The sequence below is a fragment of the Ailuropoda melanoleuca genome, chromosome 16 (genome assembly GCF_002007445.2).
Source record: "Ailuropoda melanoleuca isolate Jingjing chromosome 16, ASM200744v2, whole genome shotgun sequence".
NCBI lineage: Eukaryota > Metazoa > Chordata > Mammalia > Carnivora > Ursidae > Ailuropoda > Ailuropoda melanoleuca.
In genome coordinates this window covers 45,419,998-45,438,919 of record NC_048233.1, presented here as the reverse complement: position 1 = coordinate 45,438,919, position 18,922 = coordinate 45,419,998, and the positions used below count along the sequence as shown (strand labels likewise).

The 18,922-nt window shown below is 41.1% G+C and overlaps 1 protein-coding gene and 1 long non-coding RNA gene across 6 annotated transcripts in view; one reads left to right on the top strand and one right to left on the bottom strand.

Annotated features, from left to right (window-relative positions):
- The window catches only part of LOC117796710, a 21,011-nt gene extending 7,162 nt beyond the window's left edge, over window positions 1–13,849 (bottom strand). For both annotated transcript variants that reach the window (XR_004621357.1, XR_004621356.1), the window contains exons 1-2: window positions 13,711–13,849; window positions 5,046–5,269 (exon numbers count right to left, since the gene is read on the bottom strand). This is a non-coding gene — a long non-coding RNA (uncharacterized LOC117796710). The remainder of the gene's footprint in view (window positions 1–5,045; window positions 5,270–13,710) is intronic.
- LOC105240219 (collagen alpha-1(I) chain-like) overlaps window positions 13,549–18,922 on the top strand; it is a 161,349-nt gene continuing 155,975 nt past the window's right edge. For all 4 annotated transcript variants that reach the window (XR_004621355.1, XM_034645710.1, XM_034645711.1 and 1 more), the window contains exon 1: window positions 13,549–14,236. Coding sequence is in view for 3 of the 4 variants with exons in the window: in XM_034645710.1 (XP_034501601.1) it covers window positions 13,703–14,236 (534 nt within the window). In the remaining variant the exon portion in view is untranslated. The remainder of the gene's footprint in view (window positions 14,237–18,922) is intronic.

Below are 18,922 nucleotides of genomic sequence, written 5' to 3'. Positions count from 1 at the left end.
GGAGCCTGATGTGGGGCTCGATCCCATAATGCCGGGATCACGCCCTGAGCTGAAGGCAGACGCTTAACCGCTGTGCCACCCAGGCGCCCCTAATAATTTTTAATTTTTAACTAAGTTGGGTGATTCAAAGTCTCTGGACCTTTGTTTTAAACTTCAGTACATGAGCTTGGAAGATTGATCCTTTACATCTTAAATGTTCAAGCTAGTCTTCAATTATTTGATGGTTTTCACTAAATTATCCCATTTTTAAAAATTATTTTTAAAAGATTTAGTTATTTAGTCCTTCGGGCCCCTGGCTGCCTCTGTTGGTGAAGCATGCGAATCTTGATCTTGGGGTTGTGAGTTCAAGCCCCACGCTGGGTGCAGAGCTTACTTAAAAAAAAAAAAAAAAAAGGCCTTCAGTTATTTAATCTGTATAGTTGCTCTTTTCTAGAAGATTATGAACTTCAACATACACTGAAAGTGAATTTTTTAAGATTTATTTATTTTAGAGAGAGAGAGAGAGAGCACCTATTAAAGATTTATTTGTTTATTTTAGAGAGAAAGCTCATGTGTAAGGCAGGTGGGGGGTGCAAAGGGAGAGGGAGAGAATCTCAGGCGACTCCGTGCTGAGCGCTGAGCCATTCTTGGGGCTCAACCCTGAGATCATGACCTGAGCCAGAACAAAGAGTTGGACACTCAACCAACTGAGCCACCCAAGCGCCCCATCTCTCTTTTTCTTTCTCTTTCTTTCTTTCTTTCTTTCTTTCTTTCTTTCTTTCTTTCTTCCTTTTTCTTTCATTTTTTAAAAGATTTTATTTTATTTATTTGACAGAGAGAGAGACAGCCAGCGAGAGAGGGAACACAGGCAGGGGGAGTGGGAGAGGAAGCAGCAGGCTCCCAGCAGAGGAGATCCGGCCCTGAGCCAAAGACAGAAGCTTAAAGACTGAGCCACCCAGGCGCCCCCCACCTTTTTCTTTAAAGAGATAAGTAGCAATTGTTATTCCTTTCCTCCTCTTCCTCTTCTTCTCCTTTTTTATAGAGCAGGTGGTTTTTTATTGTTATTGTTGATGTTGTTGATTTTTGTTTTGCATAACATCTAAATTTGTCTATCAAGACCTTTCAACAGACCAATACATGTGAGTAAAGGAATATTTTCTCACTAGTTTACATGAGACCTCTAGTAGAAAACCAATGAAAGTAACACTTGCTAGTTGCTGTTTTTTTCTTTAAAGATTTTATTTATTTATTTGTCAGAGAGAGAGAGAGAACACAAGCAGGAGGAGTGGCAGGCAGAGGGAGAAGCAGGCTCCCCGCTGAGCAGGAAGCCTGATGTGGGACTCGATTCCAGCACGCTGGGATCATGACCTGAGCAGAAAACATACGCTCAACCAACTGAGCCACCCAGGCGTCCTACACTTGCTAGTTGTTGATAAAATTTTTTACATGCATAGATAATTAGGTCATTTTTTTAATTTAAAATTTTTTCAGGATCTTCAACTATGATCTCATTTTGTCAATAATCAAATTTATTGGATTCCTGCTGTGTATACGGCACTGTCATTTATGAGGAGTCATAAATTCTTAGCCAGATTCAATGTCTCATTTCATTTAACTACAACAACTTCAAAATTCATTATGTGTGTGAGCACTAGAATCATGTAAGGCTCTTTGGAAGATAAAACATAATAAATAAAACCTAGAAAGTAGATCATAAAAATAGATAAGAAAACGTGATGAAAAGAGCAGAAAATGAGCAAGGGTCATTTATCATAATAAATTAATCTCCACTAAATATCCCTAAGGTGTTTGACACTGTGATAGATGCTTAAAAGAGTATAAAGTCAGTGTGGTGGCTGATTTCTTGCATAATTGAATAAAGAAGATTAAAAATGATGGAGCATGTAAGAGCTTTATGTCTGAAAATGTACTCTGAAATTCAACTCAACAGGCATTTATCGAGAGTCTTTTCACAAGGCATGTTGCCAGGAACTGTGCCAAATAGATGAACAAGAATGTTCCCTACTCTTAGGGAGTTTACAGTCTAGTTAGAATAGCATTATCCAATGTGTGAATTAGGAGAAGGTGCCTCTAGGTTCACAGCCTGGTGAAGAGTGCTTGGGCTAGACTTGAGCCTCCATCTAACCTCAGGTGGGCACTTGTGTGCATTTCACAACATGCACACTCACATGGAAGCCCTACCCATAAATGAAACAAATGTTTAAAATATATAACAGATCTGTAAGTAAAGTCCTGTGTAGAGAAGTTGGTTCTGCCAGGACATGACACTTGAGCCTCAGATAACTGGGAAGATGTGTTAATAGTGAGGAAAAGGGGTCCCTTTGGGGCACATGCCTAACGCAATGGCCAAGACTCAACCAAATACTGACAGCCCAAGAGAGACACTGTGGAGAAGAGATTGGTGGAAAGCAACAGTAACCTGGGAATTCTGAGAGCTAGAGAAGAGGGTCACAAACATCATGGAGGATCCTAAATGCCACGCTAAGAAAGAGGTCAGGCATTTTAGGGTTGTTAACAGAGACATTCAAAATAAATTTTGTTCTTCACATTTTCCTTATAAAATGTTTCATGGTAGTTTGGAAAATTCCAACACTATTTAAATGTAGAGGTAGTAAGTGGAAATTTTGTCTTAACACTATTTCTTGCGTACAATCTCAGTTCCCAAAAGTAACCACAACAAGCAATTTGGATTGCAAGCCTCTGAACCCTCCTAGAAAGTTGTTTAGCTATCCGTTGACCTCTGGGGGAGTGGTCTCCAAATGTCTGACCTGGTGCTTTATTTAAGAAAGTACTAACACATATCAACTAATTTATGTATTAATTCACCACATGTCCTACTATGATTGGCTGATATCCCAAGATGTAATAAACAAGGGAAAGTTCATCATTAAGGATAATGAATGCAAATCCATATTTCAAATATCTTCTTGATAGTTTCATAAAATTTTGTTTGACTGTCACACTGGTCAAAACTTTAACTTCCTGAGATGTCTGACTGAGGTGGTGTACCAAGAAAAGTGTTCGCTCTGTGTTGTCTCCTGTGCTTACGAGGAGTGTCATTTGTATACTTTAAGAAAAGCTCTGAGCAGAGACAGCCTGCCTGGGGTGGAGTAAGAACTAGAAACTTAAATTCTTTATGGCCCAGTTTCTTCATGTCTTCATGTTTAAAATGGGAATAAAAGAGGACACCTGGGTGGCTCCATCGGTTAAGCGTTGGACTCTTGATTTCAGCTCAGGTTTTGCTCTCAGGGTTGTGAGTTCAAGCCTTGCACTGGGTTCTACACCGGGCATGAAGCCTACTTAGGAAAAAAAAAAAAAGGAGTAAAAATAATCCTTTCCTCACTGGGTTTTTGTGAAGGTTAAATGAATTAATAGAAACAAGCACTTAGGACAGTGACGGGTGTGTAGTAAATGCCATGTCAGTATTCCATATATCATTGGCATTATGTTCCAACCGTTGTTTTTTTTGGTAAAAATCTTTTAAAGCCATCTTTCCATTTTGTGAGGGCAAGTTAGTTAAAACCAGATAATGTAATCTATAAATCTACTTCATCAAACCTTTAGTGACCCTGTTTTTACTGTGGAAACTCCCCTTACCCCTTTCCCTTAAAGTGACCAGGGTACAGTATGCACGGAGAGCCCATCAGACATGCATGCCTAGTGTGGGTGCTGACGTCAAGCCACACATGCAATGTTAGCAAATCTTAATTTTTCCTCTTTTTTTTGGATTAAATGTGTGTGTGCGTGTGTGTGTGTGTGTGTGTGTATTCTAATATTGTCTTCTCATACCTCAGTGGATTTCTAGGGTATTCACTGTGATGTGCCCACCCTACCTGGTGGGCACCTGGAATGCACTGCTAGGAACAGATCCACAGAACTTACTGATGGCTGTGGAAGCAGGACCTGAGCAAGCCCGAGCTGTGGGCTGGGAAAGAAACCCCAGGGGAGAGAAAAGGCGGGAAGAACAAAGGAAACCTGGCAAGAGCCCATGAATCGGATTTTAGCTGTAGGCATCATCCCGTTCTGAGGGCTCTTCCTGGACAAGTCAGTAAGGCTGTGGGGTTACAGCTCCAATGCATTCCCACCATGCTGAGCCGTTCAGCAGGTGTGCACAGAGCACCTCTCTTGGCCCAGCACTGCGCTACGGGTCTGAGAGAAAGAGGTCACTTCTGCAAGGAGTTATAGTCTGATTGAAAGACTAACACCAATATCAAATTTCACTGAGTTATTTATTTATGTCTCTTAATATGTAAACATACATATGATTTATGACTAAATCCCATAGCACAGAATGCTATAACTTACAGAAGAAGGAACTACTTTGCCCTGCTTGAGTCTTCAGAGGAATGGGCTCCTAAAGGAAGGGGATGCTGCCTGGGATGGTAAGTATTGAAAGAACAAACTTTCTCTGACTAGTGTTAAAATAAAAAGAAACAAAAAACAAAACACATCTTCTTTGAACTGCTTGTTAAAGCTATCAGAGTTTGAATAGAGCCACTGCCAAGACTAGAATGTAAATTCCGTGAGGATGTTTGTCTACTTGTGTTCACTGCTGTGTGCCTGATGTCTACAGTAATACTTGGCACACAGTGGTTCTCATTTGTCAAATGAATTAATGATTAGAGAAACCAGGGGCGCTTGGGTGGCTCAGTCAGTTAAGCAGCTGCCTTCGGCTCAGGTCATGATCCCATGGTCCTGGGATTGAGCCCCACATCGGGATCCCTGCTCAGCGGGGAGCCTTCTTCTCCCTCTCTACCGCTTGTGCTCTCTTGAGTTCTCCCTCTCTCTCTCTCTCTCTCTCAAATAACAAGTAAATAAAATCTTTAAAAAATGATTAGAGAAACCATGTCTGTGAACTATTAGGTAGGAGAGTTTGGAATCTCCCTTTGAATCATAGAACGAGTATTATGGGGATCCCAGATGCAATCTAGTTCAAATTCTCCTGTTGAAAAACCAAGGCTGCAAGAGTCAAGTAATCCACTCGAATCCAGGAAGCCAGAGCTAGAACGGGAGGTAGAGCTCCTATTTCCTAACTCCTCACTCACCCAGTGTTTTCTTCACGATCCAATGGCACCTTGCCAGAAGTACCAGACGGCCACAACTCATCTCTCACTCGTTAGACCTTCTCAAGTGCCAGGAATGAATCTGATTCCAGAAGGCTGAAGGAAATGGAGATGCTAGAGATTTTTCTCTCCAACTGCTGTTATCTCTGTCTGGCTTCCCTGGGAACCCATAGCTTTAGTTGTTACAGGTCCTTCCTCTTCAAGGACTGAGGAATAAACAAAGTAGCAATAAATATGCAGATACAATTTTAAATATGTAATACAAACACATTCTCTATTTCCATTATTTCCCAAGTACACTAACTGGGTTGAATAGCCCAATCACTGTAGCCCAATGTTCAAGAGAAATGTGACCTGAACATTTCAGAGTTCCTCATTGCTTTTAAGGGTACATTTTGAATACACAGATAATCATAAATACAACATGAATATGTATTTATATGATATATGAATATTTATGAAATGAATGTATAATACATAAATTAATTCATTTCATATGGCATAAAGGACAGATAGATAGAAAGATAGATAGATAGATATATCCAACAACCCCGAATTTTAGGTGTTAGGCATAAAATCTCACTTTGCCATAACACCCCCTAGTCTTTGCATAAATGTTATTACCTCAAAGTAAACTCTTCCACCCTTTCTAAATAGGGTCATTCCTCAACTTTACTAAGTTTTTTCCCTTTTTAAATTTAAATTCATGTCTACTAGTTTGAAGTTTCAGGCCTTAGTTGTTTGTAATTCTACCTCCTAAACATCTCAGAACTGCCCAATTTTCTCCATCTCTACTGCCAGAAGTTAGGCCAACCCAGTATCACCTCTCAGTTAAGACTAAAGAAATAACTTCTTAAATATATTCCCTCCCTCCAATACTTTTCCCACACAGCAGTTAGAATCATCTCTTAAAAAAAGAATCATATGACTTTTTGCTAACAGTCTTCCAGCTCTTCCCTAGCTCATAAGGTAAAGACCAGAGTCTTTGGTATGGTGAACAAGGCCCCTCCGGATCTGGCTTCTGCCTGCTTACCAGCTTCCACCCGCTCACCAGCTTCCACTTGGCATGCTCCTCCTGAATCTATGCATTTCAGTCACATTCTTTCAGTACCTGAGAGTCTTCATTGTTTCTCTTCCCCAGGGCCTTTGCACCTGCTGTTTCAACTTCCCGCAATGTTCTCGAGCATGGTGCTTTCCTCCACCCCACACACATCCTTTGCCCAGTTATTTTCTACCTACCCCTCAGAGTTCAACTCAATCACCACCCCCTCTAGGAAGCCCTTCTCCCTCTTTGGATAAGCCAGGTGCCTTTTCATATCCTCTCTTAGCAATTCATTTTCCTCCTCTTTAGCACTTAACATAATTATAATTTAAAGAATTATGATATTAGTTCTTCAACGTTTTTCTAACCCAATAGAATGTAAGTTCTATTAGAGCTGGCTTATTCATCAGTGTCATAGCACTGGCAGGAATAAATATCTCTTGAATGAATAAAGAAAATAAGAATAATTTCTTCAACCAGAGGTGTTTGTTACAAAAGGGAAAAGTCAATCAGAAAAGTGAGTTCACATTTTTTAAGTAAACGTAAATATATACTGAAAAACAGTAAGAGACACTGCCCTAAATGAAAACCCCCACACAGACACACGTCCTTGCACTCATGTTCAGTATCTCTCAAAAAAAGGACAAAAGGAAAACATCTGCAGCTCCAAAGAGAGAAATCTTGCTAGAGCAGGAAGGAAGCAGGAGGTCTCACATCAGGTGACTGGTAGTTGAGGGCTTGGTTGCCAATTGAGGGAGTCACAGGCTTCTCCTAGCCAAGCACACTGGGGCTCACCTCCTCTGGGGGGTCTTTCATGCTGCTTCTCCGTGAACTTGGCTGCTGCCGGAGACGCAAAGAGGCAGAGAAAGCTCCTGGGACAGACAGGATCCTGGGGCTAACGACAGGCAGTAAGAAGCCTGAGGTTCTCTCTAGATTAGGTGTATGGGTGGGGAAGGAGTGATTTCAGCAGCTGAGCCTCAACCAGAGGCCCAGGACTGCCTCAGAGCACCACTGTGTTGGGGAGAAGATGGCCGTGGACTTCAGGCAAATGCCACGTGTGGTGTCTTTGGTGGTTGTCAGTGCCCAGCGACAGAGCAAGCAAAGTGCATGAAACACCCTCCCTCAGCTCCTAAGTAGTCCATCAAGAAGCTCAATGATTAGTGAGGTAGCACCTTTAACCCAAATTTCCCCGGATGCTCTTGGTTTTCCAGTGCTTATAGCCGTTACACTCAGGCTGGTGGCTTGGGAAGACCTAATCTAAATCCACTGAAAATATTTCAATAATTTATAGCTGTTATAAGCTATTACTACACATGTTATCTATAGGATATTAGGAATTATACAAAAGTCTATGGGTAATTATTTATTAGGAACTCACATCAAAAAATACCAACTGTCTATCTTTTCTATGGTATTTGACATCATTTTTTAAAACTTGTGATAGAAGAGGGGTCATCAAGCTGGAAAGATCTGTAACTCGACTTTGGGTTAATAGCGAATACCCATCCTGACGGTGCTAACATCTGCACAGCTACACAGAATAAAAGATCAGTTACAGACAAGATTCTTGACCAAAGACAAATAGGTATTCATAGGAATGTGATGTAGAGCTTGAGAATTTATTGTTTGTAAATTAAAAGTTAATTAAAGGATATCCACAACAGCTGATATACTACAAAGCATCCCATCCTTCCCTCTATGCACCACCTTATGCATTTCAGGGGTGGGGGGTGCAGTGGAGCTGGTGGGAGCCAGAGAGTTTTCTCTAGGGATTCAATGCAGGAAGATGAACAGAGAGGAAGGAAAGAAGACTAGATCTTGGAGAAACCACAAGAAGCCCTTTGGCAACTTGCAAAATGATTAGGAAGAATCTAATTGGGGCTCAATTTTGGAGAGTATGGGTGGGAGCAGGGGGAGGGCTAGACCAAGGAATATATCAGTCTGGATTATGTAGTTTTTTGTCTTGTTTTATTTTTCAATTTTTGCTTTACTAACGTGACCCGAAAAAGACAAGCTAGCTAAACTTATATCCCCCAATGAGTATGGGGTAGGCACATAGGGGCTCTCTGCATGTTTACTGACTTGAAATGAATCAAGCACAGAAAGTTTCTGTCTAGAATGTTTAAGCATATATTCAAAACAATAGCTCCTATGAATTGAACTACATGTTGTGCATTACACTACCTCCTTCACATTGACTCCTCTTAACCTCAGATGAATGTTTTTGAGTTCCTGTTTTACAGACAAGGATCCTGAAGCTCAGAGAGGTTAAGTCACTTGTCTAAGTCACAGTCAGTAAAAGCAGCAAAGCCAAGGGTCAAATCAAGAATTGACTGATTCCATCGCCTGTGTTCCACTTTCCCATGCTGCTCTGTTTTTGTGTATTATTGAGTAATCAGAACTAAGAAATTTTCCCCAGTGATATTAATCAGATTTCCTGTGGACTCATTACTTATATGTGTCTATTCTCTGCAAATGTGTGAATTCCTAGGGTAGGGAGAGCTGTCTAATTCATCATTTTGTCCTAACTACTTAGCACAATGACTGGTATATAATAATAATAGCATTCATGGAGTATTAGGTGTTAAGCACAGTTCAAAGTGCTTTATGTATATTAACTTAATCCTCACAATAATTTTATAAGCTATAACTGCTATTATCTTCCTTCTACAGATAACGAAATAGAATCACAAAGAGGTTAAGCAATTTGCCCAAGGTGTCATAGAGGCTTTCAGTGCTCACCCTTCTTCTGGGTCTCCACTCTTTCTAAGCATTGTAGGAGGCTAATTTTCTTACCTTCTTGCAGTTAGGTTATCTTGTGACTAGTAAGGGTCAATATGCTATGAGTAGAATTGGTATGTGTCACTTCTGTGCTATGGATCACTTCTCTGCTGAAGCATTTAATTGCTGGTATGAGACCCTCCAGTGCTCAGAAAGCTGACATACACACACAGCTAAAAGATGCAAGGGTCTCCATCACCCTGGATGGCTGAGTGATTATATGGAGCACAGCTCTCTCCCTCACAGTGGAAATGTAGCTTGAGTGGGAAATAAATCAAGGTGTTTTAAGTCACTGAGATTTGGGTTGTCACCTGTTATACATGCAATAGACTGAAATTTATAGCTCCTCCCCCAAATTCAATTAGTTGAAACCTAATCTCCAATGTGATGATATTTGGAGGTAGGGACTTTGGGCAGTGATTAGATCATGACGGCAGATCCCTCTCATGAATGGGATTGGCACCCTTATAAAAGAAACCCAAGGAGCTCCCTTGCCCTTCTGCCATGGAAGACAATGAGAAGATAGCTGTCTATGAACCAGAAAGTGGGCTCTCACCAGACAGTGAATCTGTTGGTGCCTTGATCTCAGACTTCCCAGCCTCTAGAACTGTGAGAGATAAATGTTTGTTATTTATACACTGCCCAATCTACAGTACTTTTGTTACAGCAGTCCAAACTGACTGAGACACCATAGCAAGTCTAACTTAACCTTGACTTAATACATGGGGTCAGAACTCTGGTAAGTGATAGAGCAGAGATTTAAACCCCAGGCAGTCTGGCGCTGACGCCCAAGCCTCAAATCACTACCCGATTCTGATCAGCAAATGTCAACCGAATAAATGACAAGCAAATGAATGAATAAATGGTAAGAGGTCTTTGTTATTCACTCATGCTTGGTGATCAGAATCTAGCTTTGGTGGGGGTTGAATGCTTTCCTTTTTCTAAGAATACCTTCTCATTTCATCTTGACACACTGGTCAGTCTTGATATTTATAGAGAGATGAATATATCCAATCCCTCCAACATTCATCTTGACCTTGTCTTTTGAAAGTATTTAGCTAAATTAGCTTCAGATCTCATTAAAATGGAAACATTTGGTTGTTTCAATTCAGTCACTTTTGACTCTGTGTATTTAAAATGACAGCACTATCAGTCAAATGAAATTTTAATCACAATTGGAATCTTCAATAACTAACAAAAGGCACAGTCAATTTAGTAATAAAAGACAGTTCTCCATAGGTGCTTTTGAATTCGTTTACAAAATTATAAATAATAAAAAAAGATATCTAGCAGTATTTCAGAGAATAAAATGTAGGCAAAAGTAATTCATATTTCAACCACCTATTACTGCTACTTTCATTTTTACAATATCTTCATAGTTTCTTTTATGTCATTATAATCAGAGTATATCTTTTTAATTTCAATTTTTTTTACTTAATATTATGTCAAATATTTTTCAAAATTTCTTAAAATAAGAGTTCATAGTTATGTAGTCAAAGCACCATAATTTAATTAATCAGTCTCGTATTTGGGGACATCTAGGTAGATATCTTGCTTTTCCTTTTTAACTTGTTACAAACAGACTGACATGAATAGGCTTACCATATAGTTTGTTAAAGAAAACATATGACTTTAGTGCATGACATTGAAGAAGAGTCAACTTTATTTATTTGCAGTATATAGCACAGGTAAAAATATCTAATTAGAACTGACTGTCTTCTATATTGACAAGTCATGAAAGGAGATATAGAGCTAGGATCAGACCCAGTTTTCCTGACACTAGTTTGTATACTGTGTTCTCGTGTCTTATGGGTGACAACATTTGTTATGTCAAAGTGTGTATTAGTCAGCATGGGCTGCCATAACAAAATACCATTGACTGGATGGCTTAAATAATAGAAATTAATTTTTTCACAGTTCTGGAGGCTGGAAGGTTGAGATCAGGGTGCCAGCACAGTCACGTTCTGGTGAGTGCTCTCTTCCTTGATTGCCTTCTTGCTGTGTTCTCACATGGTAGAGAGAGAGAGAGAGATCTCTCTTCCTCTTCTTATAAGGCCACAGTCCTTTGGAATTAGGCCCTACCTTTATTACCTCATTTAACTTCAATTACTTCCTAAAGACGCTATCCAGATACAGTCATATTGGGGGTTAGGGCTTCAAAATATTATTTTTTGAGGGGAGGGGACACAATTCAGCTCATAGCGAAGTGTCACTAAAGAGCCACAGTGTAATGGTCAAAGGGAATGGGGCATGATTCAAGTTTAACAGGTTTCTAAAATTTAATGGTTTGCTTTCCTGGGGGATCCCACACACATTCTCTCTTTTCTTTTGACAGTCATGTCAGTTTACCAAGTTTCCCTTTGAGCCTCAGTACCAGGGAGTCCAGATCTCTGACCTTATCCCAGTGACTAAAATGGCACCTATTATTGGAATAGCTGTAGTCCGCCCTTTTTTCCCGTGATTATTTCCCCATTACTGCATTTGTCTTTTTGTTAGCCAATTCAAATATTTTTTAGGAAGATATAAAGTAGAAATTAAAGAAAAGCAATGATTCCAGCAGTCATGAGCTTTTTTTTTTTTTTTTTTTTTTTACATACTATCAGCTGATAGTGGTAGTGTATGTATTTTTCACTGGAACATACTGTACTTAATAACAAAGAAACAGGGCGCCTGGGTGGCTTAGATGGTTGAGCATCTGCCTTTGGCTCATGTCATAATCTCGGGGTCCTGGGATGGGATTGAGTCCCACATCGGGCTCCCTGCTCAGGGGGGAGCCTGCTACTCCCTCTCCCTCTGCCTGCTGCTCCCCATTTGTACTCTTGCTCGCTCTCTCTCTCTAATAAACAAATAAAATCTTAAAAAAAATAACAAAGAAACAGTGGCTGAACAATGTTTCTTCCTCCAGGGGCTTAATATTTTCCCCATATAATACGTATTACTCTGTATCTGAGGATTTTATCTTTTCTAACATTTAAATAACCTTAAGGACTGATTAAGTTTTATCCAACTTAAGGCATACATATCCTTTGAGTAAGAAGCCAATATGAATATAATCAATTTGCCAAAAGAGAATGTTGAATTAAGTTAAGTTGCAAGGTCCTGAGTATAATGAAAATATCTCCTTAACCATGACTTCAGTGGTTAAAATCTAATGCAACATTAACGGTGAAGTATGGCTCTTCTAATGGTCTCTGCTCCCGCTTTCTAAAAGCTAAGGGAGGATTTATGTTACAAACAGGACTCTATATTCATGGAAATATGCAGCTTGGTTTTTAAATATCTCCAGTACATAAAAAGGCCATTTGCTCTATGTTTTCATGTATTTATTAGTTCGTAATAATAACCGTGACCTCCAGGGGCTGGACATTTTCTGGAAGCTAATGATCTGTCAGAGTTAGAGGCCCAAAGCTTCATGCTGAGGCCATTAATCAGCCCACCAGCCTTTAACTTAATGGACAGCACCCTCTTCCATCAGTCATTGTGACTCGGGTCCTGCAAGTCAGAGCATGAGGTTTGGAAAGCCAACGCTGTGGGCTGTCTTTGCTGAATACCACAGCACACTGCTAATCATATGTGTAAACCACTGTCAGAAAATTTACACTGCAGGGGACATATCTTCTACCATTTTCACTCTTCTAAAGCCTTGAGCCTGTATTTCAAAAGTTCAAAGTTCAGCACATGGGCCGGATCATCATTAACTACCTTTTCAAGCCATTGGCCAAACAGCATTAAAAATACTGCAATATGTTTTCATATAATTGAACCCAATTAAAAACAAGCACTTTCAATAATTTTAAAATGATGGATTTTGTAAAGAGGAAAATCACAAATGAGCCCAATATTCCATTACTTTTGTTTACAACTGTATTATGATTAACTGAACTGTACCTAGGGCAGGTCGTCTGCTGATAGCATTCCATACTCCTACATCTCTCTCCCTGGAGTCTTTCAGAACACTGAAGCAGAAAAAAAACAGGCGACCTTTCCTCTTAAGGCTTCTCTCTCCGATTTCAGCTCAACCCTCAGGGGCCTCTTTAGAGATCTCACCATCAACAACCTCCCTGTAGCATGTTGACCACTTCCTCCCTCTAGACGCTGCTCATTTATTCGTTCATCAAGGATTTGTTTGGCATCCACAATGCACCAGGCACCAGTCTCTCCACTTGGCTTCAGGGCCATCTCTCTTACTTCTCACACCTCTCCAACTTCTCTCCACCTTTCCTGTTTCCTCTCTATCCTTCGTGTTATCCCGTGTTCTCTTTTGTCTTTCTTTTTTTTTTTTTTTGCAGTATTTTGAGGTACATTTTACACACCACAACGATCACCCATTTGAAGTGTACAGCTTCATACATTTGGGTAAGTGTACACAGCTGTGCAACCACCATCACAATGAAGTTTTAGAACATACCCATCACCCCCCAAATTCCTTCCTGTCCCATCTCTGGCCCGAGGCAACTGCTGGTCTGCTTATTGTCGCTATTGATTTGCCTTGTCTAGAATTTCGTGTGCATGGAATTACTGTGTTTTCTTTTGTGTCTGGGTTCTTTCTCTTAGCATGATGTTTTTGGGATTCATCCAAGTTCTGGAACATATCAGCAGTTGGCTCCTTTTTACTCCTCAGTAATGTTCCATTGTATGGATATGCCACTTTCTCATTTACCCATCAGTCTTAAACTCTTTAATCAACCTGTACCTCAGTCTTCCAATTTGTAAAATGGGCACAATACTGGTAACTTACTTGGAACAGAGCCTGGCACCTACTACGTTCTGTTAGCTCATATTATTACATTTAATTGTCCACTCTTGGGTGGTACGAATGCTTACCAAATGGGGGCTCAAACCAAGAGCATCTAGGACAGAATCTGACTTCTTGCCAGTGGGTACTGCCCTAATGGTGCGGTGTACGCGCCCCTCTGGGCAGGGCCTGGAAGCGGGAGCGGAAGGCGGAAGTGCGCCGTCCCTGCGGAGAGCGAGGCGGTGCGGAGAGGAAGAGGCACACGGCGTGGGAGGAAGGGGGGAGGAAGGGGGGAGGAGCGGAAGGGTGGAAGCCAGGGACCGTGGCGTGAAGAGGGAGCAGCGAGAGCGCGCGAGAAGGCAGCGGTCTGGGGGCGTGGCCTGGCATGGGGGCGTGGCCCGGAGCGCGGTGCGGGACGCGGCGCGGGCACGTCGGGCTCCCGGCTTCCGCTCAGTCCCTGCCAGCGTGGGCCGCTGCACAGGTCCGCTTCTTCCGCGGGGCAGAGGGCGCGGCGCCAGGCGGCCTGCGGGTCCCGGCGCGCCCCGGGTGGAGTCCGGACCCCGAGGATCACTCGGGAGCGAGTGCGCTCCCCTTTTCCGGGGAAGGCCCGGCCGGGTAAGGGGGGCGGGCCCCGGCGGCCAGTGTCTCCGCAGCTTTGCCCCCCGCCCCTCGGCCGGCTGAGCCCGGGCCGTGGGAAGGCCCTGAGGAGCGAAAATCCAGGACAGCCGAGTTCTGCGCTTCGAATCCTCGCCCTCTGCCGGAGGAACTGTGGGAGACCAGGGCTCTGACCAGCTCTTTGATAGGCAGTTCGCAACGAGGGGACGGATCTTCTGTAGTGTGTGGTGGCCCTTGAGTTTTTAGACTTCTTTCTTAAAATAGTAAAAGGGCGAGATAGAGTCACATCCACTCCCGGGATGATTCTTTAAATTCACAGAAAGTGTTTAGATTTTAAAAACGTCCTCCCTCGGAAGGAGCCGTGAGCCAGAAATCAAGACAGTATACACTCGATCACGAGGGTCCCCTCTGTTACATGAAAGGGGTCAGTTAACTTTCTGGGCTGCCCTCATTTTGTCAGCTGTAGAACGAATGATCCCCAGGATTTTCAGTTCTGGATTCTAAAGTCTGGTATAGCTGAACAGCCTCAGTATGTGTGTCCTTGGTGGCTGCAAACAAACAGTGACAAGGGCAAAGAGAACGCAAGGTGTTCGGGGCTCTGATAGGTAGGCAAGACCTGTGCTCAGAAGTTACCAGTCAGCAAGAACTGGGGAAGGCCACCTCGGGGTCAGGTAGAATGGATGATAGAGGTGTAGTATTAGGGGTTCTGGGCCGACGAAGGAGGAGAGGGGTGTTTTGAGAAGGGAAAGCTCTCAGACTGGGAAGAGGTGGTACAGTGTACAAGAGCTAGACTGGTGTGATGAGAGTGTCAATGGGACCAGTGATGCAAGCATATTAAATCCTTCCGTGGTCCGTGGGAACAGACGTTAAAACCTTTTCTGGGCTCAGGTCAAGCTCATCTTCCTGAGGCCCCAACCAGGTGCTCTGACATGGCTGAGTAATTCACTCATCAAAAAGACCTGTGTGATTGTGATCTGCGTGAAGAGAAGGGATAAGGGGCAAAGGCTGGGTTTGTGGGATTCTTTCAGGGCTGTATCTTATTCATTTGTTTCTCCAAAAGACCCTAGCAGAGAGCATTGCACACAGCCCGTTGTCATTTGGGTGGTAAATCTAATTCCAAAATCATAGAATGAAAAGCATGGTGAACTCTCCCACCTTCCTGCCACCTCCCCTCCCAGTTTGATAATAATAGAAACCCTTTTCTTGTTCATTCTGTCCTTAGTGCCTACAATTCTTTTAACGGCAGATGAAAGCTTTCATTCCATATTTAGGCCATTCCTATAATATTTTCTTTCTTTCTGGGCAAGAGGGAATCCTTGCAATATTGTCTTCCATACTTTTGAAGAGGGACTTTATTGAACTGCAGCATGTCCAAGAGAGGATGAGCGAGATGGTTAAGAGCCTGTAAATCATGTCATATGAGGAACAGTTGGGCATATTTGAACTGCAGGGACATAGTACTCAGTGGGGGAGGTGACAGATGTCTTCAAATGAAAGGCTGCCAGGAGAAGGACTTGTTTTATACTTCTCAAGTGAGGAGAAACTGTAGGGGGCTAATTTTGTTTAGCATGACTGAAAACCTTTTAATGGTTAGAACAGTCCAGAAATGGAATGGGCTGCCCCCAGGAAGCCTTGATTTACAATCAGGGGAGGTGTTTACTTGGGCTGGATTCCATGTGTGGAGAGGAGAATTGATGCAGAGGGAGAAAAATTAGGGAAAAAAAAGACTTCTAAGGTCACTTCCAGACATCTGATATTATATGTTAAATTTTGGTTAAGAATATCTGACCTCAACCCCGTCACGCTGAAGCTTTTATCTTGTTTCCAAGATCTGAGAGTGGAGAGTGAGTATGACTGTCAGGTGGGGGCGCTAATAAATTGTAATAGGGATGTGGTAGAAAAGGTGAGAAATAGCCCAAGAAAGGGGCACTCCTAAATGAAGACTGCCCTAGCCACTTCACAGTTTGTTTTGTTTTCTGGGGTCATTATGTTTAGCTTTGGAGAAGTGCCATGTGGTTTATTGAGTGTACTGGTGCATAGCTTTTTCTCTCTTTCCTACTAGGTCTTTTCTGTAAACCACACTCTATTTCCTTGTTGCCAACCCTGATCAGTCAGAGTGGCAGATTTAAAGATGAAATGACAAGCAGTTTAAATTAACCAGTGGAATCTAGACCTGTGTTCTATTTTTATTCCTTCCCTGTTATTGTGTAGGTCAGTAGGCAGACATTTGATTCACATACCCAATGTGCTTCTCTTACTTTGGCTTTTGGGTGGTTTTGTCAGCCTTATTTGATTTTGTTTTGATCGGAGCCCAGATTCATAGTCTGGAGTTTATTTGCACATAATACAATGTACAAAAGACAAAGCTATCGTGTCTATAACCACTGCCTAATGATTCAGACATTTTCCCTTTCAGTTTACATTACAGCTGTATCTGGCACATCACATAACATCCTTTTTCATTATTATTGATAGGGGTTGTGAAAACATTTTGAAAGCAGAAACATCACACGAGTGTAAATTACTATTCTAGATAATATGCAAGTCTTAGGGGGGACTTTATGTAGATATTTGCTAGTAACTTCCAGCAGAACATGGCTTGTTGGTTTTATGTCATGCTATTAGATGAATACAGCTGTTATTGTAAATTGGCATCTTTAATTTTTGGTGATTTAATGTGTCTAGTTTTAAAATGATGTTTCTTCTAGATGCATGATACCCAGATGAAGTTTCACCTTTGATCCTCTGCTTTCTTACTCAGAACATCACATACCTCTTTGATATACTTCATCAAACAGAAACAGTCTCTTCTTTAAACTTCACTAAATTGGCAAGTTGGAAACAAATTTTTTTTTTCTGCTTAAAAATCAAATCACAGCCTGCACTTTGTTTAGGGAGCACATACTCAGGAAAGTACATTTCTACCTAAAGTACATCAAGTCACTACCAGTTATAGCTGAATTATCTTACAGAGTTGCTAAACATATCCAATACTGCTTGTATTGAAATCAAAGTATTGTAATATGTACTATCTGTAATATTACTAAAAGAATATTTATTGCATAGTTACTCTTAGATATAACCATCTTCAGTCTGACCACCTAGTATGTATTTGCTCATATAGTGGCCTAATTTTTTTCTTTTCAAGGGCCTATATCTCCCCTTCTCCGATGAACCTTGTTGAGGTATGACCATAGATAACACATGGTTTGCATGCATATAGTGATGACTTAATGTTTATTATGTAGATGAATGGAGCTTACTGTTGTATGTCTTAAGTATCACCGGTTGTAACCAGATGAGCACCAGTCTGAAAACTTTGATGGCTGTAAAGGAAAATTCAGAACACATCATCATCAAAGAAAAGATAAAGCTAGGTAATCCAATAAGAAGTGGAAGACTCTCATAGATCATCAAAATATACCTCAGCTGTATAAGGAAAATGAAGATATGATATTTTATTCAGAAAACTAGAATATTTTGAAAAATATCTCCTATATTTTCATACCTTGTCTTGTAAAAAGAATAAAACTAAAAACAAACATTCTAAATGTGACAAAAGGGTGTAGGCAATATCAAGCCAACCAAAGATGACACTTATCAGGATCAAGCCTTTTCTCTTTCATCATTATTCTTGTCAATTACTGACGAAAGGAAAGAAGACAAGAAAAACACATCTAATAAGTCTTCGGCAAGACCCACTGTCAGACATAACTTATCAAAAGATTTTACAGAAACCTCATCTCTTCCCAGGAAAGTAAATCAAGACAAGACCAGAAAAGCTGTGTAAGTATATATGTGTGCCTGTCAAGATGAACACAGTGAACACAAGATAGCCAGTACTTCTAGAGATAATTGCAATGAAGATCTTAAAACTGCTTCATACTATTTTGATGATAGGATCTTAGCAGATTCCAAAAAACAGAAAAGGGCACACAAAGGAAATCATTGTTGGCCTTGTATTAGGAGTTGCCATCCCTGAAATAAACAGCTGTCTTCGTAGCATAGAGCTTCCTTTGTCATCCAGTCCATCTGTGCTGGAATTGAAAACATGTAACTCAGAAGATGAATTTTGGGTGGAGAGTCTGAAAGATAAGCAGGTTTCTCAAACGGACACATCAAGCACTAGAAAAATAGGCAATAGTTTTGATCATAGTCAGGAGATATCTCTAACTCAAAAGACTTTTTTTTTTTTTTAACTGAGACTTTATCCCAGTTGTCATAGTAGTCACTGCAGTTATTTGTCTTTAGCAACCTCCAAACATTTTAGGGTCGGAAGTAGGGAAGTAGTCACCATTTTGTGACTCTGCAGAAGTCTAGCAGAGATCTTTCAGCAGAGAAACAGTTCAAGAGTACAGCCACTTCACTCAGAGCAAACTTAAACATCCTCTAAGAGAATCAGAAGTCACATGGGCACCCGAGAGGAGGCCTGTCAGATTTCTTGTGTTCTTCAGCCATAGCTACCTTCTTGCTCTTCAGAAAGAAAGTAGATTTGGTGAAAGCCTCTGGATTTGAGTTGGATTGGAGGAAGCAGGACTTGGTTAAAAGGGGCTAAGTGTATTTTGTACATGTTGGATGCTTGTGATGGAGTACACAGGACTCCTAAAAATGTTTTGGAGACTGTGAGACTTATAGAAGAAGATAATGAAGACTGGGGTATAATGACTTAATGACAAGATGGAATTA